General features: G+C 40.7%; 1 protein-coding gene across 1 annotated transcript in view; it reads left to right on the forward strand.

Annotated features, from left to right (window-relative positions):
• The window catches only part of MAP3K13 (mitogen-activated protein kinase kinase kinase 13), an 81,571-nt gene that overhangs the window by 32,238 nt on the left and 25,058 nt on the right, over positions 1-24,275 (forward strand). The window contains exons 3-5 of the mRNA XM_075180083.1: positions 19,988-20,171; positions 22,171-22,362; positions 22,774-22,932. Coding sequence (XP_075036184.1) covers positions 19,988-20,171; positions 22,171-22,362; positions 22,774-22,932 — 535 coding nt within the window. The remainder of the gene's footprint in view (positions 1-19,987; positions 20,172-22,170; positions 22,363-22,773; positions 22,933-24,275) is intronic.

Consider the following 24,275-nt stretch of genomic DNA (forward strand, 5'->3'; position numbering starts at 1 on the left):
GTCCACTTTGGTGGGGATCTCTCGTCTGAGATGAAATTGGACATTCACACAGGAGGACCTAATTTAATGTGTAGCTGCAGTCTATAGATATGTTATGCCTGCCCCTACCTTATCTCCCACAGTGTCATTGCATTGTGGTACAAATGCCACTAGCTGGACCCTATCAAACCCTTAAACAACCATGTTTTAACTCTGTGTGGCTATATTGTAAAGGAGTTGTCTACCTTTGAATTACCCCTGATGTTTAAGGGTAGCCACCCCCATCACATACCTATTCAGTGAGACAGCCACTAAAAGCAGGAAATGAGAGTGCTGTTAGTGCTGGCAGGGAAAATTGGGGCACAGGTTCAAACTCTTGTTCAGTAAGAGTATAGTAAATACAATATAAATGTATGGCAAGCTGTACTTAAATGAGTAGGTGTAGATGTATGTACACACTGGCGCCTGTGCCCTGGTTCCCCTCTTACTATATGCATTATCTGCATGATCTGCGGCTGTGTCCTTTGAGATTCATTGTGCTCTATAGTAAAAACTAGAGATGAGCGCACTCGGATTTATGAAATCCGAGCCCACCCGAACGTTGCCGATCCGAGTCGGATCTGAGACAGATCCGGGTATTGGCGCCAAATTCAAATCTGAAACTGAGGCTCTGACTCATAATCCCGTTGTCGGATCTCGCGATACTCGGATCCTATAAATTCCCCGCTAGTCGCCGCCATCTTCACTCGGGCATTGATCAGGGTAGAGGGAGGGTGTGTTAGGTGGTCCTCTGTCCTGCTATATCTCGTGCTGTTGAGTTCAGTGCTGTGCTGTGCTGTGCTGTGCTCAGTCCAGTGGTGCTGTGTCCTGTGCTCTGTCCTTCTGAGGTCAGTGGTGCTGCTGGGTCCTGTGCTGTGTCCTGTTCAGTCCAGTGGTGCTGTGTCCTGTGCTCTGTGCTTCTAAGGGCATAATTATTTCCCCAATATTCCCCTGTGTTTAAAAAAATAAAAAAAAGTTATTTAAAAAAATACCAAAAACTAATTTAATTTTTTTTTAATTACCACAAAATTTGCACAATCAATCATGCAGTATAAGCCCATTGGTACTGCAATATTACCAAGTTCACACATTCAGCAGTAAAAGTCCAGTGGTACTGCAATATTACAAAGTTCACACATTCTGCAGTATCAGTCCGGTGGTGCTGTGTCCTGTGCTCTGTCCTGCTGAGTTCCGTAGTGCTGCTGGGTCCTGTGCTGTGTCCTGTTCAGTCCAGTGGTGCTGTGTCCTGTGCTCTGTGCTTCTAAGGGCATAGTTATTTCCCCAATATTCCCCTTTGTTTAAAAAAATAAAAAAAAGTTATTTAAAAAAATACCAAAAACTAATTTAATTTTTTTTTAATTACCACAAAATTTGCACAACCAATCCTGCAGTATAAGCCCATTGGTACTGCAATATTACCAAGTTCACACATTCAGCAGTAAAAGTCCAGTGGTACTGCAATATTACAAAGTTCACACATTCTGCAGTATCAGTCCAGTGGTGCTGTGTCCTGTGCTCTGTCCTGCTGAGTTCAGTAGTGCTGCTGGGTCCTGTGCTGTGTCCTGTTCAGTCCAGTGGTGCTGTGTCCTGTGCTCTGTGCTTCTAAGGGCATAGTTATTTCCCCATTATTCCCAAGTTTTTAAAAAATAAAAAAAAAGTTATAAAAAATATTAAAAAAAAAATTAAAAACAAAAAGTAATTATAACCAAATTTGCAAAACCAATCCAGCAGTATAAGTCCATTGGTACTGCAATATTACCAAGTTCACACATTCTGCAGTATCTTGTGCTACATATAATGGAGACCAAAAATTTGGAGGATAAAGTAGAGAAAGATCAAGACCCACTTCCTCCTAATGCTGAAGCTGCTGCCACTAGTCATGACATAGACGTTGAAATGCCATCAACGTCGTCTTCCAAGCCCGATGCCCAATCTCGTAGTACCGGGCATGTAAAATCCAAAAAGCCCAAGTTAAGAAAAAGTAGCAAAAAGAGAAACTTAAAATCATCTGCGGAGAAACGTAAAGTTGCCAATATGCCATTTACGACACGGAGTGGCAAGGAACGGCTTAGGCCCTGGCCCGTGTTCATGAATAGTGGTTCAGCTTCACCCACGGATCTTATCCCTCCTCCTCCCCCCCACCCCTACAAAAAAATTGAAGAGAGTTATGCTGTCAGCAACAAAACAGCAAACAACTCTGCCTTCTAAAGAGAAATTATCACAAATCCTCAAGGCGAGTCCAAGGGTGTTGGTGGTTGTCAAGCCTGACCTTCCCATCACTGTACGGGAAGAGGTGGCTCGGGAGGAGCCTATTGATGATGTAGCTGGCGCTGTGGAGGAACTTGATGATGAGGATGGTGATGTGGTTATTGTAAATGAGGCACCAGGGGGGGAAACAGCTGATGTCCATGGGATGAAAAAGCCCATCGTCATGCCTGGTCAGAAGACCAAAAAATGCACCTCTTCGGTCTGGAGTTATTTTTATCCAAATCCAGACAACCAATGTATAGCCATATGTAGCTTATGTAAAGCTCAAATAAGCAGGGGTAAGGATCTTGCCCACCTAGGAACATCCTCCCTTATACGTCACCTGAATAACCTTCATAGTTTAATGGTTCAGGAACTGGGGCTATGACCCTCATCGGTACAGGGACACCTAAATCCCGTGGTCCAGTTGGATACACACCAGCAACACCCTCCTCGTCAACTTCCTCCACCATCTCCATCAGATTCAGTCCTGCAGCCCAAGTCAGCAGCCAGACTGAGTCCTCCTCAATACGGGATTCATCCGAGGAATCCTGCAGCGGTACGCCTACTACTGCCACTGCTGCTGTTGCTGCTGTTAGTCGGTCATCTTCCCAGAGGGGAAGTCGTAAGACCGCTAAGTCTTTCACAAAACAATTGACTGTCCAACAGTCGTTTGCCATGACCACAAAATACGATAGTAGTCACCCTATTGCAAAGCGTATAACTGCGGCTGGTCAGTGAGCGGCGAAGGAGGTTGCTTTCTCATAACGTTGAAAAAATGATGTTTATAAAAATGAATAATCAATTCCTCAATGAAGTACAGCACTGCCCTCCAGATAGTACAGAGGGACCTGTGGTTGTGGAGTCCAGCGGGGACGAATTCATAATGTGTGATGAGGAGGAAGTACACACTGTAGGGGGAGAGGAATCAGAGGTTGAGGATGAGGATGACATCTTGCCTCAGTAGAGCCTGTTTAGTCTGTACAGGGAGAGATGAATAGCTTTTTTGGTGTGGGGGCCCAAACAAACCAATCATTTCAGCCAAAGTTGTTTGGTAGGCCCTGTCGCTGAAATGATTGGTTTGTTAAAGTGTGCATGTCCTATTTCAACAACATAAGGGTGGGTGTGAGGGCCCAAGGACAATTCCATCTTGGAACTTTTTTTTTTGCATTATATGACCAATCAACAGTCGTTTGCCATGTTCAAAAAGTAAAACGAAATTTAAACAAATTCAAGAAATTAAACCAAAAGTAAAATGCCCTGTCATAATTTAAAACAAGAGGTATTGACGTGCTCTAAAACTACTGTATTGTTGTTTATATTTTATAAACACTACACTTGAAAGCTTGAGTCTTTCAATGAAAAAGTAACTGTCCATTGCACGAATATTTGCAACAGGGACAATTTTAGGGTTAAGAAAGTCAACTAATAACACTTCGACGCTGTCTGTCTTTATAAACACTACACTTGGAAGTTGGAGGAGGTATTGTGGCCCCGGCACCAAATTTACTACCGGGGCCACTCCACTGTGCAGTCCATATTTAGGTTTATCAGATATTAAACAACGGTGACAGTTGATGCCCAAGTTTTTAATTATATTGTTGGCGCTGTAAAAAATTGTGTTCCGGGCACACCACACTACGCAGTCCATACCCTTTTTTGGTGGAATTCTGACCCGTGGAGGGTTTTTTAATTATATTGTGGCCTCGGTACCAAATTGTGTACCGGGGCCACCACACTACGCAGTCAAGATAGATAGATGCGTATTATAGATAAAGTACATTCAGTGGTGTGGGGCAAATTGAAAAATATTCAAAATGCACTGACATTATCAAAAACAAGAGGTTTTCACACGCTGAAACTCCAACATGTATATGATGGAGAGGATGGAGGAGCAGCCGTATGTGCAGTGTAATGCAGACCTGTTGAAGGTTTTTTTAATATATTTTATTGTGGTGCCTAGTGTCCACTACTCTACGCAGTCCAGATACTATTTTTGGGTGTAATTCTGACCTGTTGAAGGTTTTCTATATATTATATTGTGGTGGCCAGTCCTCTACGCAGTCCAGATACTATTTTTGGGTGTAATTCAGACCTGTTGAAGGTTTTCTATATATTTTTTATTGTGGTGCCCAGTGCCCACTACTCTACGCAGTCCAGATACTATTTTTGGGTGTAATTCTGACCTGTTGAAGGTTTTCTATATATTATATTGTGGTGGCCAGTGGCCAGTCCTCTACGCAGTCCAGATACTATTTTTGGGTGTAATTCAGACCTGTTGAAGGGTTTCTATATATTTTTTATTGTGGTGCCCAGTGCCCACTACTCTACGCAGTCCAGATACTATTTTTGGGTGTAATTCAGACCTGTTGAAGGTTTTCTATATATTATATTGTGGTGCCCAGTGCCCACTACTCTACGCAGTCCAGATACTATTTTTGGGTGTAATGCAAACCTGTTGAAGGTTTTCTATATATTATATTGTGGTGGCCAGTGGCCAGTCCTCTACGCAGTCCAGATACTATTTTTGGGTGTAATTCAGACCTGTTGAAGGTTTTCTATATATTTTATTGTGGTGCTTAGTGCCCACTACTCTACGCAGTCCAGATACTATTTTTGGGTGTAATGCAAACCTGTTGAAGGTTTTCTATATATTATATTGTGGTAGCCAGTGGCCAGTCCTCTACGCAGTCCAGATACTATTTTTGGGTGTAATTCAGACCTGTTGAAGGTTTTCTATATATTATATTGTGGTGGCCAGTGGCCAGTCCTCTACGCAGTCCAGATACTATTTTTGGGTGTATTTCAGACCTGTTGAAGGTTTTCTATATATTTTATTGTGGTGCCCAGTGCCCACTACTCTACGCAGTCCAGATACTATTTTTGGGTGTTATTCTGACCTGTTAAAGGTTTTCTATATATTATATCGTGGTGGCCAGTGGCCAGTCCTCTACGCAGTCCAGATACTATTTTTGGGTGTAATGCAGACCTGTTGAAGGTTTTCTATATATTATATTGTGGTGGCCAGTGGCCAGTCCTCTACGCAGTCCAGATACTATTTTTGGGTGTAATGCAGACCTGTTGAAGGTTTTCTATATATTATATTGTGGTGGCCAGTGGCCAGTCCTCTACGCAGTCCAGATACTATTTTTGGGTGTAATGCAGACCTGTTGAAGGTTTTCTATATATTTTTTATTGTGGTGCCCAGTGCCCACTACTCTACGCAGTCCAGATACTATTTTTGGGTGTAATTGTGACCTGTTGAAGGTTTTCTATATATTATATTGTGGTGGCCAGTGGCCAGTCCTCTACGCAGTCCAGATACTATCTTTGGGTGTAATTCAGACCTGTTGAAGGTTTTCTATATATTTTATTGTGGTGCCCAGTGCCCACTACTCTACGCAGTCCAGATACTATTTTTGGGTGTAATTCTGACCTGTTGAAGGTTTTCTATATATTATATTGTGGTGGCCAGTGGCCAGTCCTCTACGCAGTCCAGATACTATTTTTGGGTGTAATTCAGACCTGTTGAAGGTTTTCTATATATTTTTTATTGTGGTGCCCAGTGCCCACTACTCTACGCAGTCCAGATACTATTTTTGGGTGTAATTCAGACCTGTTGAAGGTTTTCTATATATTATATTGTGGTGGCCAGTGGCCAGTCCTCTACGCAGTCCAGATACTATTTTCGGGTGTAATTCAGACCTGTTGAAGGTTTTCTATATATTTTTTATTGTGGTGCCCAGTGCCCACTACTCTACGCAGTCCAGATACTATTTTTGGGTGTAATTCAGACCTGTTGTAGGTTTTCTATATATTATATTGTGGTGGCCAGTGGCCAGTCCTCTACGCAGTCCAGATACTATTTTTGGGTGTAATTCAGACCTGTTGAAGGTTTTCTATATATTTTATTGTGGTGCCCAGTGCCCACTACTCTACGCAGTCCAGATACTATTTTTGGGTGTAATGCAAACCCGTTGAAGGTTTTCTATATATTATATTGTGGTGGCCAGTGGCCAGTCCTCTACGCAGTCCAGATACTATTTTTGGGTGTAATTCAGACCTGTTGAAGGTTTTCTATATATTATATTGTGGTGGCCAGTGGCCAGTCCTCTATGCAGTCCAGATACTATTTTTGGGTGTAATGCAGACCTGTTGAAGGTTTTCTATATATTTTTTATTGTGGTGCCCAGTGCCCACTACTCTACGCAGTCCAGATACTATTTTTGGGTGTAATTCAGACCTGTTGAAGGTTTTCTATATATTATATTGTGGTGCCCAGTGCCCACTACTCTACGCAGTCCAGATACTATTTTTGGGTGTAATGCAAACCTGTTGAAGGTTTTCTATATATTATATTGTGGTGGCCAGTGGCCAGTCCTCTACGCAGTCCAGATACTATTTTTGGGTGTAATTCAGACCTGTTGAAGGTTTTCTATATATTTTATTGTGGTGCTTAGTGCCCACTACTCTACGCAGTCCAGATACTATTTTTGGGTGTAATGCAAACCTGTTGAAGGTTTTCTATATATTATATTGTGGTGGCCAGTGGCCAGTCCTCTATGCAGTCCAGATACTATTTTTGGGTGTAATGCAGACCTGTTGAAGGTTTTCTATATATTTTTTATTGTGGTGCCCAGTGCCCACTACTCTACGGAGTCCAGATACTATTTTTGGGTGTAATGCAGACCTGTTGAAGGTTTTCTATATATTATATTGTGGTGGCCAGTGGCCAGTCCTCTACGCAGTCCAGATACTATTTTTGGGTGTAATGCAGACCTGTTGAAGGTTTTCTATATATTATATTGTGGTGGCCAGTGGCCAGTCCTCTACGCAGTCCAGATACCATTTTTGGGTGTAATTCAGACCTGTTGAAGGTTTTCTATATATTATATTGTGGTGGCCAGTGGCCAGTCCTCTACGCAGTCCAGATACTATTTTTGGGTGTAATTCAGACCTGTTGAAGGTTTTCTATATATTTTATTGTGGTGCTTAGTGCCCACTACTCTACGCAGTCCAGATACTATTTTTGGGTGTAATGCAGACCTGTTGAAGGTTTTCTATATATTATATTGTGGTGGCCAGTGGCCAGTCCTCTACGCAGTCCAGATACTATTTTTGGGTGTAATGCAGACCTGTTGAAGGTTTTCTATATATTATATTGTGGTGGCCAGTGGCCAGTCCTCTACGCAGTCCAGATACTATTTTTGGGTGTAATGCAGACCTGTTGAAGGTTTTCTATATATTTTTTATTGTGGTGCCCAGTGCCCACTACTCTACGCAGTCCAGATACTATTTTTGGGTGTAATTCTGACCTGTTGAAGGTTTTCTATATATTATATTGTGGTGGCCAGTGGCCAGTCCTCTACGCAGTCCAGATACTATTTTTGGGTGTAATTCAGACCTGTTGAAGGTTTTCTATATATTTTATTGTGGTGCCCAGTGCCCACTACTCTACGCAGTCCAGATACTATTTTTGGGTGTAATTCTGACCTGTTGAAGGTTTTCTATATATTATATTGTGGTGGCCAGTGGCCAGTCCTCTACGCAGTCCAGATACTATTTTTGGGTGTAATTCAGACCTGTTGAAGGTTTTCTATATATTTTTTATTGTGGTGCCCAGTGCCCACTACTCTAAGCAGTCCAGATACTATTTTTGGGTGTAATTCAGACCTGTTGAAGGTTTTCTATATATTATATTGTGGTGGCCAGTGGCCAGTCCTCTACACAGTCCAGATACTATTTTCGGGTGTAATTCAGACCTGTTGAAGGTTTTCTATATATTTTTTATTGTGGTGCCCAGTGCCCACTACTCTACGCAGTCCAGATACTATTTTTGGGTGTAATTCAGACCTGTTGTAGGTTTTCTATATATTATATTGTGGTGGCCAGTGGCCAGTCCTCTACGCAGTCCAGATACTATTTTTGGGTGTAATTCAGACCTGTTGAAGGTTTTCTATATATTTTATTGTGGTGCCCAGTGCCCACTACTCTACGCAGTCCAGATACTATTTTTGGGTGTAATGCAAACCTGTTGAAGGTTTTCTATATATTATATTGTGGTGGCCAGTGGCCAGTCCTCTACGCAGTCCAGATACTATTTTTGGGTGTAATTCAGACCTGTTGAAGGTTTTCTATATATTATATTGTGGTGGCCAGTGGCCAGTCCTCTATGCAGTCCAGATACTATTTTTGGGTGTAATGCAGACCTGTTGAAGGTTTTCTATATATTTTTTATTGTGGTGCCCAGTGCCCACTACTCTACGAGTCCAGATACTATTTTTGGGTGTAATTCAGACCTGTTGAAGGTTTTCTATATATTATATTGTGGTGCCCAGTGCCCACTACTCTACGCAGTCCAGATACTATTTTTGGGTGTAATGCAAACCTGTTGAAGGTTTTCTATATATTATATTGTGGTGGCCAGTGGCCAGTCCTCTACGCAGTCCAGATACTATTTTTGGGTGTAATTCAGACCTGTTGAAGGTTTTCTATATATTTTATTGTGGTGCTTAGTGCCCACTACTCTACGCAGTCCAGATACTATTTTTGGGTGTAATGCAAACCTGTTGAAGGTTTTCTATATATTATATTGTGGTGGCCAGTGGCCAGTCCTCTATGCAGTCCAGATACTATTTTTGGGTGTAATGCAGACCTGTTGAAGGTTTTCTATATATTTTTTATTGTGGTGCCCAGTGCCCACTACTCTACGGAGTCCAGATACTATTTTTGGGTGTAATTCAGACCTGTTGAAGGTTTTCTATATATTATATTGTGGTGCCCAGTGCCCACTACTCTACGCAGTCCAGATACTATTTTTGGGTGTAATGCAAACCTGTTGAAGGTTTTCTATATATTATATTGTGGTGCTTAGTGCCCACTACTCTACGCAGTCCAGATACTATTTTTGGGTGTAATGCAAACCTGTTGAAGGTTTTCTATATATTATATTGTGGTGGCCAGTGGCCAGTCCTCTACGCAGTCCAGATACTATTTTTGGGTGTAATTCAGACCTGTTGAAGGTTTTCTATATATTTTTTATTGTGGTGCCCAGTGCCCACTACTCTACGCAGTCCAGATACTATTTTTGGGTGTAATTCTGACCTGTTGAAGGTTTTCTATATATTATATTGTGGTGGCCAGTGGCCAGTCCTCTACGCAGTCCAGATACTATCTTTGGGTGTAATTCAGACCTGTTGAAGGTTTTCTATATATTTTATTGTGGTGCCCAGTGCCCACTACTCTACGCAGTCCAGATACTATTTTTGGGTGTAATTCTGACCTGTTGAAGGTTTTCTATATATTATATTGTGGTGGCCAGTGGCCAGTCCTCTACGCAGTCCAGATACTATCTTTGGGTGTAATTCAGACCTGTTGAAGGTTTTCTATATATTTTATTGTGGTGCCCAGTGCCCACTACTCTACGCAGTCCAGATACTATCTTTGGGTGTAATTCAGACCTGTTGAAGGTTTTCTATATATTTTATTGTGGTGCCCAGTGCCCACTACTCTACGCAGTCCAGATACTATTTTTGGGTGTAATGCAGACCTGTTGAAGTTTTTCTATATATTATATTGTGGTGGCCAGTGGCCAGTCCTCTACGCAGTCCAGATACTATTTTTGGGTGTAATGCAGACCTGTTGAAGGTTTTCTATATATTATATTGTGGTGGCCAGTGGCCAGTCCTCTACGCAGTCCAGATACTATTTTTGGGTGTAATGCAGACCTGTTGAAGGTTTTCTATATATTTTTTATTGTGGTGCCCAGTGCCCACTACTCTACGCAGTCCAGATACTATTTTTGGGTGTAATTCTGACCTGTTGAAGGTTTTCTATATATTATATTGTGGTGGCCAGTGGCCAGTCCTCTACGCAGTCCAGATACTATCTTTGGGTGTAATTCAGACCTGTTGAAGGTTTTCTATATATTTTATTGTGGTGCCCAGTGCCCACTACTCTACGCAGTCCAGATACTATTTTTGGGTGTAATTCTGACCTGTTGAAGGTTTTCTATATATTATATTGTGGTGGCCAGTGGCCAGTCCTCTACGCAGTCCAGATACTATTTTTGGGTGTAATTCAGACCTGTTGAAGGTTTTCTATATATTTTTTATTGTGGTGCCCAGTGCCCACTACTTTACGCAGTCCAGATACTATTTTTGGGTGTAATTCAGACCTGTTGAAGGTTTTCTATATATTATATTGTGGTGGCCAGTGGCCAGTCCTCTACGCAGTCCAGATACTATTTTCGGGTGTAATTCAGACCTGTTGAAGGTTTTCTATATATTTTTTATTGTGGTGCCCAGTGCCCACTACTCTACGCAGTCCAGATACTATTTTTGGGTGTAATTCAGACCTGTTGTAGGTTTTCTATATATTATATTGTGGTGGCCAGTGGCCAGTCCTCTACGCAGTCCAGATACTATTTTTGGGTGTAATTCAGACCTGTTGAAGGTTTTCTATATATTTTATTGTGGTGCTTAGTGCCCACTACTCTACGCAGTCCAGATACTATTTTTGGGTGTAATTCAGACCTGTTGAAGGTTGTCTATATATTATATTGTGGTGGCCAGTGGCCAGTCCTCTATGCAGTCCAGATACTATTTTTGGGTGTAATGCAGACCTGTTGAAGGTTTTCTATATATTTTTTATTGTGGTGCCCAGTGCCCACTACTCTACGCAGTCCAGATACTATTTTTGGGTGTAATTCAGACCTGTTGAAGGTTTTCTATATATTATATTGTGGTGCCCAGTGCCCACTACTCTACGCAGTCCAGATACTATTTTTGGGTGTAATGCAAACCTGTTGAAGGTTTTCTATATATTATATTGTGGTGGCCAGTGGCCAGTCCTCTACGCAGTCCAGATACTATTTTTGGGTGTAATTCAGACCTGTTGAAGGTTTTCTATATATTTTATTGTGGTGCTTAGTGCCCACTACTCTACGCAGTCCAGATACTATTTTTGGGTGTAATGCAAACCTGTTGAAGGTTTTCTATATATTATATTGTGGTGGCCAGTGGCCAGTCCTCTATGCAGTCCAGATACTATTTTTGGGTGTAATGCAGACCTGTTGAAGGTTTTCTATATATTTTTTATTGTGGTGCCCACTACTCTACGGAGTCCAGATACTATTTTTGGGTGTAATGCAGACCTGTTGAAGGTTTTCTATATATTATATTGTGGTGGCCAGTGGCCAGTCCTCTACGCAGTCCAGATACTATTTTTGGGTGTAATGCAGACCTGTTGAAGGTTTTCTATATATTATATTGTGGTGGCCAGTGGCCAGTCCTCTACGCAGTCCAGATACTATTTTTGGGTGTAATTCAGACCTGTTGAAGGTTTTCTATATATTATATTGTGGTGGCCAGTGGCCAGTCCTCTACGCAGTCCAGATACTATTTTCGGGTGTAATTCAGACCTGTTGAAGGTTTTCTATATATTTTTTATTGTGGTGCCCAGTGCCCACTACTCTACGCAGTCCAGATACTATTTTTGGGTGTAATTCAGACCTGTTGTAGGTTTTCTATATATTATATTGTGGTGGCCAGTGGCCAGTCCTCTACGCAGTCCAGATACTATTTTTGGGTGTAATTCAGACCTGTTGAAGGTTTTCTATATATTTTATTGTGGTGCCCAGTGCCCACTACTCTACGCAGTCCAGATACTATTTTTGTGTGTAATGCAAACCTGTTGAAGGTTTTCTATATATTATATTGTGGTGGCCAGTGGCCAGTCCTCTACGCAGTCCAGATACTATTTTTGGGTGTAATTCAGACCTGTTGAAGGTTTTCTATATATTTTATTGTGGTGCTTAGTGCCCACTACTCTACGCAGTCCAGATACTATTTTTGGGTGTAATGCAGACCTGTTGAAGGTTTTCTATATATTATATTGTGGTGGCCAGTGGCCAGTCCTCTACGCAGTCCAGATACTATTTTTGGGTGTAATTCAGACCTGTTGAAGGTTTTCTATATATTTTTTATTGTGGTGCCCAGTGCCCACTACTCTACGCAGTCCAGATACTATTTTTGGGTGTAATTCAGACCTGTTGAAGGTTTTCTATATATTATATTGTGGTGGCCAGTGGCCAGTCCTCTACGCAGTCCAGATACTATTTTCGGGTGTAATTCAGACCTGTTGAAGGTTTTCTATATATTTTTTATTGTGGTGCCCAGTGCCCACTACTCTACGCAGTCCAGATACTATTTTTGGGTGTAATTCAGACCTGTTGTAGGTTTTCTATATATTATATTGTGGTGGCCAGTGGCCAGTCCTCTACGCAGTCCAGATACTATTTTTGGGTGTAATTCAGACCTGTTGAAGGTTTTCTATATATTTTATTGTGGTGCCCATTGCCCACTACTCTACGCAGTCCAGATACTATTTTTGGGTGTAATGCAAACCTGTTGAAGGTTTTCTATATATTATATTGTGGTGGCCAGTGGCCAGTCCTCTACGCAGTCCAGATACTATTTTTGGGTGTAATTCAGACCTGTTGAAGGTTTTCTATATATTATATTGTGGTGGCCAGTGGCCAGTCCTCTATGCAGTCCAGATACTATTTTTGGGTGTAATGCAGACCTGTTGAAGGTTTTCTATATATTTTTTATTGTGGTGCCCAGTGCCCACTACTCTACGCAGTCCAGATACTATTTTTGGGTGTAATTCAGACCTGTTGAAGGTTTTCTATATATTATATTGTGGTGCCCAGTGCCCACTACTCTACGCAGTCCAGATACTATTTTTGGGTGTAATGCAAACCTGTTGAAGGTTTTCTATATATTATATTGTGGTGGCCAGTGGCCAGTCCTCTACGCAGTCCAGATACTATTTTTGGGTGTAATTCAGACCTGTTGAAGGTTTTCTATATATTTTATTGTGGTGCTTAGTGCCCACTACTCTACGCAGTCCAGATACTATTTTTGGGTGTAATGCAAACCTGTTAAGGGTTTCTATATATTATATTGTGGTGGCCAGTGGCCAGTCCTCTATGCAGTCCAGATACTATTTTTGGGTGTAATGCAGACCTGTTGAAGGTTTTCTATATATTTTTTATTGTGGTGCCCAGTGCCCACTACTCTACGGAGTCCAGATACTATTTTTGGGTGTAATGCAGACCTGTTGAAGGTTTTCTATATATTATATTGTGGTGGCCAGTGGCCAGTCCTCTACGCAGTCCAGATACTATTTTTGGGTGTAATGCAGACCTGTTGAAGGTTTTCTATATATTATATTGTGGTGGCCAGTGGCCAGTCCTCTACGCAGTCCAGATACTATTTTTGGGTGTAATTCAGACCTGTTGAAGGTTTTCTATATATTTTATTGTGGTGCTTAGTGCCCACTACTCTACGCTGTCCAGATACTATTTTTGGGTGTAATGAAAACCTGTTGAAGGTTTTCTATATATTATATTGTGGTGGCCAGTGGCCAGTCCTCTACGCAGTCCAGATACTATTTTTGGGTGTAATTCAGACCTGTTGAAGGTTTTCTATATATTTTATTGTGGTGCTTAGTGCCCACTACTCTACGCAGTCCAGATACTATTTTTGGGTGTAATGCAGACCTGTTGAAGGTTTTCTATATATTATATTGTGGTGGCCAGTGGCCAGTCCTCTACGCAGTCCAGATACTATTTTTGGGTGTAATGCAGACCTGTTGAAGGTTTTCTATATATTATATTGTGGTGGCCAGTGGCCAGTCCTCTACGCAGTCCAGATACTATTTTTGGGTGTAATGCAGACCTGTTGAAGGTTTTCTATATATTTTTTATTGTGGTGCCCAGTGCCCACTACTCTACGCAGTCCAGATACTATTTTTGGGTGTAATTCTGACCTGTTGAAGGTTTTCTATATATTATATTGTGGTGGCCAGTGGCCAGTCCTCTACGCAGTCCAGATACTATTTTTGGGTGTAATTCAGACCTGTTGAAGGTTTTCTATATATTTTATTGTGGTGCCCAGTGCCCACTACTCTACGCAGTCCAGATACTATTTTTGGGTGTAATTCTGACCTGTTGAAGGTTTTCTATATATTATATTGTGGTGGCCAGTGGCCAGTCCTCTACGCAGTCCAGATACTATTTTTGGGTGTAATTCAGACCTGTTGAAGGTTTTCTATATATTTTTTATTGTGGTGCCCAGTGCCCACTACTCTAAGCAGTCCAGATACTATTTTTGGGTGTAATTCAGACCTGTTGAAGGTTTTCTATATATTATATTGTGGTGGCCAGTGGCCAGTCCTCTACACAGTCCAGATACTATTTTCGGGTGTAATTCAGACCTGTTGAAGGTTTTCTATATATTTTTTATTGTGGTGCCCAGTGCCCACTACTCTACGCAGTCCAGATACTATTTTTGGGTGTAATTCAGACCTGTTGTAGGTTTTCTATATATTATATTGTGGTGGCCAGTGGCCAGTCCTCTACGCAGTCCAGATACTATTTTTGGGTGTAATTCAGACCTGTTGAAGGTTTTCTATATATTTTATTGTGGTGCCCAGTGCCCACTACTCTACGCAGTCCAGATACTATTTTTGGGTGTAATGCAAACCTGTTGAAGGTTTTCTATATATTATATTGTGGTGGCCAGTGGCCAGTCCTCTACGCAGTCCAGATACTATTTTTGGGTGTAATTCAGACCTGTTGAAGGTTTTCTATATATTATATTGTGGTGGCCAGTGGCCAGTCCTCTATGCAGTCCAGATACTATTTTTGGGTGTAATGCAGACCTGTTGAAGGTTTTCTATATATTTTTTATTGTGGTGCCCAGTGCCCACTACTCTACGAGTCCAGATACTATTTTTGGGTGTAATTCAGACCTGTTGAAGGTTTTCTATATATTATATTGTGGTGCCCAGTGCCCACTACTCTACGCAGTCCAGATACTATTTTTGGGTGTAATGCAAACCTGTTGAAGGTTTTCTATATATTATATTGTGGTGGCCAGTGGCCAGTCCTCTACGCAGTCCAGATACTATTTTTGGGTGTAATTCAGACCTGTTGAAGGTTTTCTATATATTTTATTGTGGTGCTTAGTGCCCACTACTCTACGCAGTCCAGATACTATTTTTGGGTGTAATGCAAACCTGTTGAAGGTTTTCTATATATTATATTGTGGTGGCCAGTGGCCAGTCCTCTATGCAGTCCAGATACTATTTTTGGGTGTAATGCAGACCTGTTGAAGGTTTTCTATATATTTTTTATTGTGGTGCCCAGTGCCCACTACTCTACGGAGTCCAGATACTATTTTTGGGTGTAATTCAGACCTGTTGAAGGTTTTCTATATATTATATTGTGGTGCCCAGTGCCCACTACTCTACGCAGTCCAGATACTATTTTTGGGTGTAATGCAAACCTGTTGAAGGTTTTCTATATATTATATTGTGGTGGCCAGTGGCCAGTCCTCTACGCAGTCCAGATACTATTTTTGGGTGTAATGCAGACCTGTTGAAGGTTTTCTATATATTATATTGTGGTGGCCAGTGGCCAGTCCTCTACGCAGTCCAGATACTATTTTTGGGTGTAATTCAGACCTGTTGAAGGTTTTCTATATATTTTATTGTGGTGCTTAGTGCCCACTACTCTACGCTGTCCAGATACTATTTTTGGGTGTAATGCAAACCTGTTGAAGGTTTTCTATATATTATATTGTGGTGGCCAGTGGCCAGTCCTCTACGCAGTCCAGATACTATTTTTGGGTGTAATTCAGACCTGTTGAAGGTTTTCTATATATTTTATTGTGGTGCTTAGTGCCCACTACTCTATGCAGTCCAGATACTATTTTTGGGTGTAATGCAGACCTGTTGAAGGTTTTCTATATATTATATTGTGGTGGCCAGTGGCCAGTCCTCTACGCAGTCCAGATACTATTTTTGGGTGTAATGCAGACCTGTTGAAGGTTTTCTATATATTATATTGTGGTGGCCAGTGGCCAGTCCTCTACGCAGTCCAGATACTATTTTTGGGTGTAATGCAGACCTGTTGAAGGTTTTCTATATATTTTTTATTGTGGTGCCCAGTGCCCACTACTCTACGCAGTCCAGATACTATTTTTGGGTGTAATTCTGACCTGTTGAAGGTTTTCTATATATTATATTGTGGTGGCCAGTGGCCAGTCCTCTACGCAGTCCAGATACTATTTTTGGGTGTAATTCAGACCTGTTGAAGGTTTTCTATATATTTTATTGTGGTGCCCAGTGCCCACTACTCTACGCAGTCCAGATACTATTTTTGGGTGTAATTCTGACCTGTTGAAGGTTTTCTATATATTATATTGTGGTGGCCAGTGGCCAGTCCTCTACGCAGTCCAGATACTATTTTTGGGTGTAATTCAGACCTGTTGAAGGTTTTCTATATATTTTTTATTGTGGTGCCCAGTGCCCACTACTCTAAGCAGTCCAGATACTATTTTTGGGTGTAATTCAGACCTGTTGAAGGTTTTCTATATATTATATTGTGGTGGCCAGTGGCCAGTCCTCTACACAGTCCAGATACTATTTTCGGGTGTAATTCAGACCTGTTGAAGGTTTTCTATATATTTTTTATTGTGGTGCCCAGTGCCCACTACTCTACGCAGTCCAGATACTATTTTTGGGTGTAATTCAGACCTGTTGTAGGTTTTCTATATATTATATTGTGGTGGCCAGTGGCCAGTCCTCTACGCAGTCCAGATACTATTTTTGGGTGTAATTCAGACCTGTTGAAGGTTTTCTATATATTTTATTGTGGTGCCCAGTGCCCACTACTCTACGCAGTCCAGATACTATTTTTGGGTGTAATGCAAACCTGTTGAAGGTTTTCTATATATTATATTGTGGTGGCCAGTGGCCAGTCCTCTACGCAGTCCAGATACTATTTTTGGGTGTAATTCAGACCTGTTGAAGGTTTTCTATATATTATATTGTGGTGGCCAGTGGCCAGTCCTCTATGCAGTCCAGATACTATTTTTGGGTGTAATGCAGACCTGTTGAAGGTTTTCTATATATTTTTTATTGTGGTGCCCAGTGCCCACTACTCTACGAGTCCAGATACTATTTTTGGGTGTAATTCAGACCTGTTGAAGGTTTTCTATATATTATATTGTGGTGCCCAGTGCCCACTACTCTACGCAGTCCAGATACTATTTTTGGGTGTAATGCAAACCTGTTGAAGGTTTTCTATATATTATATTGTGGTGGCCAGTGGCCAGTCCTCTACGCAGTCCAGATACTATTTTTGGGTGTAATTCAGACCTGTTGAAGGTTTTCTATATATTTTATTGTGGTGCTTAGTGCCCACTACTCTACGCAGTCCAGATACTATTTTTGGGTGTAATGCAAACCTGTTGAAGGTTTTCTATATATTATATTGTGGTGGCCAGTGGCCAGTCCTCTATGCAGTCCAGATACTATTTTTGGGTGTAATGCAGACCTGTTGAAGGTTTTCTATATATTTTTTATTGTGGTGCCCAGTGCCCACTACTCTACGGAGTCCAGATACTATTTTTGGGTGTAATTCAGACCTGTTGAAGGTTTTCTATATATTATATTGTGGTGCCCAGTGCCCACTACTCTACGCAGTCCAGATACTATTTTTGGGTGTAATGCAAACCTGTTGAAGGTTTTCTATATATTATATTGTGGTGGCCAGTGGCCAGTCCTCTACGCAGTCCAGATACTATTTTTGGGTGTAATTCAGACCTGTTGAAGGTTTTCTATATATTTTATTGTGGTGCTTAGTGCCCACTACTCTATGCAGTCCAGATACTATTTTTGGGTGTAATGCAAACCTGTTGAAGGTTTTCTATATATTATATTGTGGTGGCCAGTGGCCAGTCCTCTACGCAGTCCAGATACTATTTTTGGGTGTAATTCAGACCTGTTGAAGGTTTTCTATATATTATATTGTGGTGGTCAGTGGCCAGTCCTCTATGCAGTCCAGATACTATTTTTGGGTGTAATGCAGACCTGTTGAAGGTTTTCTATATATTTTTTATTGTGGTGCCCAGTGCCCACTACTCTACGCAGTCCAGATACTATTTTTGGGTGTAATTCAGACCTGTTGAAGGTTTTCTATATATTATATTGTGGTGGCCAGTGGCCAGTCCTCTACGCAGTCCAGATACTATTTTTGGGTGTATTTCAGACCTGTTGAAGGTTTTCTATATATTTTATTGTGGTGCCCAGTGCCCACTACTCTACGCAGTCCAGATACTATTTTTGGGTGTAATGCAGACCTGTTGAAGTTTTTCTATATATTATATTGTGGTGGCCAGTGGCCAGTCCTCTACGCAGTCCAGATACTATTTTTGGGTGTAATGCAGACCTGTTGAAGGTTTTCTATATATTATATTGTGGTGGCCAGTGGCCAGTCCTCTACGCAGTCCAGATACTATTTTTGGGTGTAATTCAGACCTGTTGAAGGTTTTCTATATATTTTTTATTGTGGTGCCCAGTGCCCACTACTCTACGCAGTCCAGATACTATTTTTGGGTGTTATTCTGACCTGTTGAAGGTTTTCTATATTTTATATCGTGGTGGCCAGTGGCCAGTCCTCTACGCAGTCCAGATACTATTTTTGGGTGTAATGCAGACCTGTTGAAGGTTTTCTATATATTTTTTATTGTGGTGCCCAGTGCCCACTACTCTACGCAGTCCAGATACTATTTTTGGGTGTAATTCAGACCTGTTGAAGGTTTTCTATATATTATATTGTGGTGGCCAGTGGCCAGTCCTCTACGCAGTCCAGATACTTTTTTTGGGTGTAATGCAGACCTGTTGAAGGTTTTCTATATATTATATTGTGGTGGCCAGTGGCCAGTCCTCTATGCAGTCCAGATACTATTTTTGGGTGTAATTCAGACCAGTTGATGGGTTTTTAATTGTATTGTGGGGAACACTCCTCTACGCAGTCCAGAAAGATACCTCGTTGCAACGTTTTGTACTAAAAAAAAAAAATTATTGTGAGGTGTTAGGTGTTCAGAATAGCCTTTAAATTAGTGGAAATTATTGTTATTGAATGTTATTGAGGTTAATAATAGCGTAGGAGTAAAAATAAGCCCAAAAACTTGATTTTTACACTTTTTAGTTTTTTTTCAAAAAAAATCCGAATCCAAAACCTTAAATCCGAACCAAAACGTTTCGGCAGGTGTTTTGCAAAACAAATCCGAACCCAAAACATCGAGAAAATCCGGATCCAAAACACAAAACACGAGACCTCAAAAGTCGCCGGTGCACATCCCTAGTAAAAACTGTGTCCGTATTGACCATAGTATGAACATTCCCTATTTTCTTTAGGTATATCATGTTTAAGGCTTCAACCATATTACTTTCCCTTTGGGACATAGCCCCAATATAATAGTTGTGTAAAGGTGGTAAAATTAGCAGATAAGAATGGTTAATACGGAAGCATTAAGTTCTGTAACACACTGTACAGTTTATTTATAGAGCTTCCACTTTACATTGGATGATGTATGTTATTCTTTCTACATGATAATGGATGCCTCTTTGGTTCTAATACATTATATTTAATAGATAATATTCTACTTTAACATGCGCAGCAAGTATAAAGATAGTTCCTGTATTTATATAAAAGGTAAACATGTTTATAACTAAGGTCCTGCCTGTTGTTGTAAATACATTGACATAAATTTATGAGAGTTTGTTTTAGGAAACTTACGTGAAAAGCAGTAATTCTTATAAGACAAACTAACTTATTTTAATCTTGTGATTTCTTGCTCATAAGACACTTGGGAGGTCCCTTTTGAAGAGATTTCGGAGTTGCAGTGGCTGGGGAGCGGGGCTCAAGGAGCAGTTTTCCTGGGGAAGTTTCGAGGCGAGGAAGTTGCCATCAAGAAAGTGAGAGAGCAAAAGGAAACCGATATTAAGCACCTGAGAAAGTTAAAGCACCCCAACATCATTGCTTTCAAGTATGTATGATGATTACTGCTCATTACATGACTCACTGAGATACTTTTTAAATCACTTGAGTGAGTCATCAATAATAATTCTTCTGGGGCTGACCTTCTATTTGTCACATCGAGCATGAGAGAAAAAAACTGAGACTTTTATGTAAAAAGACTACATGTAATTTAATTACATAAAATCAGTAACTTTACCAGCTTTTTTATTTTGCATTCGACACCTGACACTGAAAATGCCCCCCACACAACCTACCTGCATTTTGTGCTTGTTCAAGACATTGATTTCATAGAACTTGTAAAATCCTTCCCTTTCAGTTTGTCAAGGAAGGAGAGATAATAATTCTTCAAAAGTCAGTGATTTTCATAGTGAATTGATTCAGTATTGCCCAACTGTACAGTACAGTTCATGTTTTTCTGCATGTAATATGTAACTGTTACCATCAGTTGTATGCTTAATATGTTAATATTTATTGAATAGGAGTATTTAAAAATAAAAAGTACATTATGATTTAATTCAGTAAACATTGCATTATGGATGCTTAAAAATCAGCCGAAAGAGTGTCGTAAGTGACAGGTTTGAACACATCGGTTGAACAGCACAGTGCCGAAGGAAATTATTTTAAAATGTAGTCAGTTATGAAAATGATTGTCTCCACTGTGTAGGTGTTAGTTGCACCATAACCACTTGGTGACTGACCACAGTAGGTTTACTGCAGACCAATGGCTCTATAACGGCTCATGCACATGGCTATTAAAATCAGGTGTTCAGTGCACATTCTTAAAGAATGCTTAAACAACCCCTGCTTTTGTGTGTAATCTTTTGTTGTATTTATGGCTGAATATGCCCAATTTTGTTCATAGTGAGTTAGCCGAGTCAGTGAAAAGGGCCTGGGGACACAGCTTTGTTAGTTTCCTTATTAATCTGACTTAGATCTCATCCAGGGCTGGTACATGTCCCGGTGGTGCCCTAGGCGGCATAGTTATCACCCACCCGCACACTTGGAAATGGTGCGGCCACCTTGGCAGCCAGAAGGTGGAGTTGGCATTGTTGACTCTTTAAACTGGGATGTAGCACTTTACTGTGTCATAGCCAAGCACCACGCTCCCTGTGTAACACTAACATGGAGAAGCAACACCCAGCAGCTACACATGTAAGAAACAGCTGTCTGCTTTTGCTTTATGTCACCGGCTGACGCTCCATGTGGAGACACCACGGGCGCATTTATATCGCTGGATGAGTGACATTATGTCACTCATTCAGTGCTTTAGGTACCCTCTATACATTTGTGCAACCACCTAGGTTCGTCTAATGGTAGTACTGCCCTGGTCTCATCCCATTTCTCTATACATTTTTCATACCGTGGCACAAAGATTGTTACTCTCCTTTCCTGTCCTTTTTTTGTTTAGCTCATTTTACATACTCCCCTTCACTGCAACTTGGTATATCCTCTTCTCTCTTGTCTTAATCTTTCTTTACTCTATATTTTTGCCTGTTTGATTTTTGTGGCATGTTCAGTAAGCACATACCAGCTCTCAAGTTCATTTTGTGAGAGTGAGAGAAGCTGGCAAGCCAGAATATTTACACCGTCATTGTCTAAAATGATTAAAAGTGGACACTTTTCATTCTGATCTTTACCCATAAACATATCAACACAACCTATGTTCAACCTGCAGCAGGTTAAAAATGAATAACAAATGATCAGATTTATTGTAGGACTCTGTAGGCCTAAACTGCACAGTGATACAAAATCATGGTCATTGCAGAAATGTTTATTCATTTATTTATTTTTTTTGCTTTTTACTTAGAGTATAGAAAGTATTATTATACAAACACAATGTTAAGATGAACATATGTTGGTCTGGGTAATACATCCATCAGTTTACTAGGTGTAGGCCAGAAAGCAGGATATGTAATTTACACTGATACACCTTATTAGCTAGGATGAGGAACAGTGGAAGCTGTAATAATAAACTGATATGTTACCTTGTTCTCTCCTCTATACAGAGGTGTCTGTACGCAGGCCCCATGTTACTGCCTTATCATGGAATATTGTGCTCATGGGCAGCTCTATGAAGTTTTGAGGGCTGGGCGAAAGGTCACCCCAAGACTTCTGGTGGACTGGTCAACTGGGATCGCTAGTGGAATGAACTACCTCCACCTGCACAAGATCATCCATAGGGACCTCAAGTCACCCAAGTGAGTTTCAACATCCTGCCACTATTACATCATGGTACAAGTGAGGAAAAGTACAGTATTATTATGTTAAATCACTGTGATTGGCTGTAAAAGATGACACTGCACATCCTCACTGCCAATACTCAAATGCACTTTGACATTATGTAAAGCATTTAAATTAAACTATTGCCAAGGTAGATTTTCTGGTCCATTGTGCACTATTATGTACAGGTGTATTTACAGTTTTATCAGGAATGGTTTCTTTTTTAGAGAACTAGTGTTTGACTCGAATAGAAAGGTAAAATGTTTAGCTAATTGAAAGATCTTTTAGGAAGACCATGAATTGTACATTAGATGTTCAAATCTGTGCAATAGTACGAAGACATTGTGTATTGTTGTAAGAGGATAAATACTCTACACGTTTCTCCTTAGTGTCCTAGTCACCCACATGGATGCAGTGAAGATCTCAGACTTTGGAACTTCTAAAGAACTTAGTGATAAAAGCACCAAGATGTCGTTTGCTGGCACTGTGGCATGGATGGCTCCAGAAGTCATCCGCAACGAGCCTGTCTCAGAAAAAGTGGACATCTGGTTAGTATCCATTCTGTGGAAATTAGTTGTAATGTTCTATCTCTGTATGTTTTTATTCTCAGTCACAGGAGGCTAGTGCTGGTCATTTAAGAAGTACAAATTGTCCAACGCTCAATGCAAAATCAGCTTTGATCCTGCTGTGTGCCTTAGTCTGCACACAGCCCTTTGCTCATATCCATGTATGTTTAATGGGGTGTGATACATATGTTCGGCAGTTACATGATCGACCTTGATATGGTTGACACCATAATATAGACAGGGTTGGAAAGTTGTCAGTAATGGCATCGACAGTATTATTAGGTTGACAATTTGAATGTAGACAGTATTATTAGGTCAACAATTCAAATGTAGACAGAATTATTAGGTTGACAATAATATCCCTAACACAAACAATATAATACTGTCTACATTTGAATTGTCGACCTAACAATACTGTCCACATTCAAATTGTTGACCTAACAATACTTTCCACATTCAAATTGTCGACCTAATGATACTGTCGACATGTGAATTGTTGACTTTCTGAATGTCGACCAAATGATTGTCTAACCGTCGACCACATACCGTTTAATGGGGCCTATTTTGTGCCTTCCACGTTGCAAGGCAGAGAACCACATGTCTAGACATATTCTGAGCAAAGTAGTAAAAAGTTTCACACACACACACACTGCCACTTCTAATAAAAACCTGATGTCCCCTAACTCTTATGAAGAGTCACTTTGCACCATAATATGTGCTGGGTGGACCAGCACTGCTGCAAAACCAAAGTGTTTTGTGCTGTGCAATCAGAAAATGGGCACAGATTTTTTCCTTGTACCCCATAGAGGTGCGAGGAAAAATGAGTGGAGATTTTACTGTACTAACAGTAAAAATGCACAGCCGCAATGATCTAAGAAATATGGCAGCTAATTGAATCACCCCCTATGAGTTCTCTCAACTCACTTTTCCCATTCCTGACTAAGAAAACACTGAAATAATTATTCATCTTATTTCTGTCATGGCTTTTTCTACAGCATTGACCAGATATATTTTACCTTTATGTAAAGACAAAACCACTTTTGAACAGGTGTACCGATGTAACATTTCTAGAGTGGGCCGGTTGATGTCAGATTTAGCATCTAGGAAAAGCAGACTCTCGGGCAGCTTTTCCATTGCACAGCAAAGAAAAGTTAATAAGAATAAGAAAACTCACCTGATGTGAGCTTACCTAGAATTAGTAGTACATGGTAATTTAACTGGACGTGCTGGGAATTACCTGAGGGACATGATTTTGATGAGATGGGGCTAATACAGGACAGGACTGACAAGATTGCAGAATATTCTGTGTGGCTAGTGAATGGATT

The sequence above is a fragment of the Mixophyes fleayi genome, chromosome 7, assembly GCF_038048845.1.
Source record: "Mixophyes fleayi isolate aMixFle1 chromosome 7, aMixFle1.hap1, whole genome shotgun sequence".
In the NCBI taxonomy this organism is placed as follows: Eukaryota; Metazoa; Chordata; class Amphibia; order Anura; family Limnodynastidae; genus Mixophyes; species Mixophyes fleayi.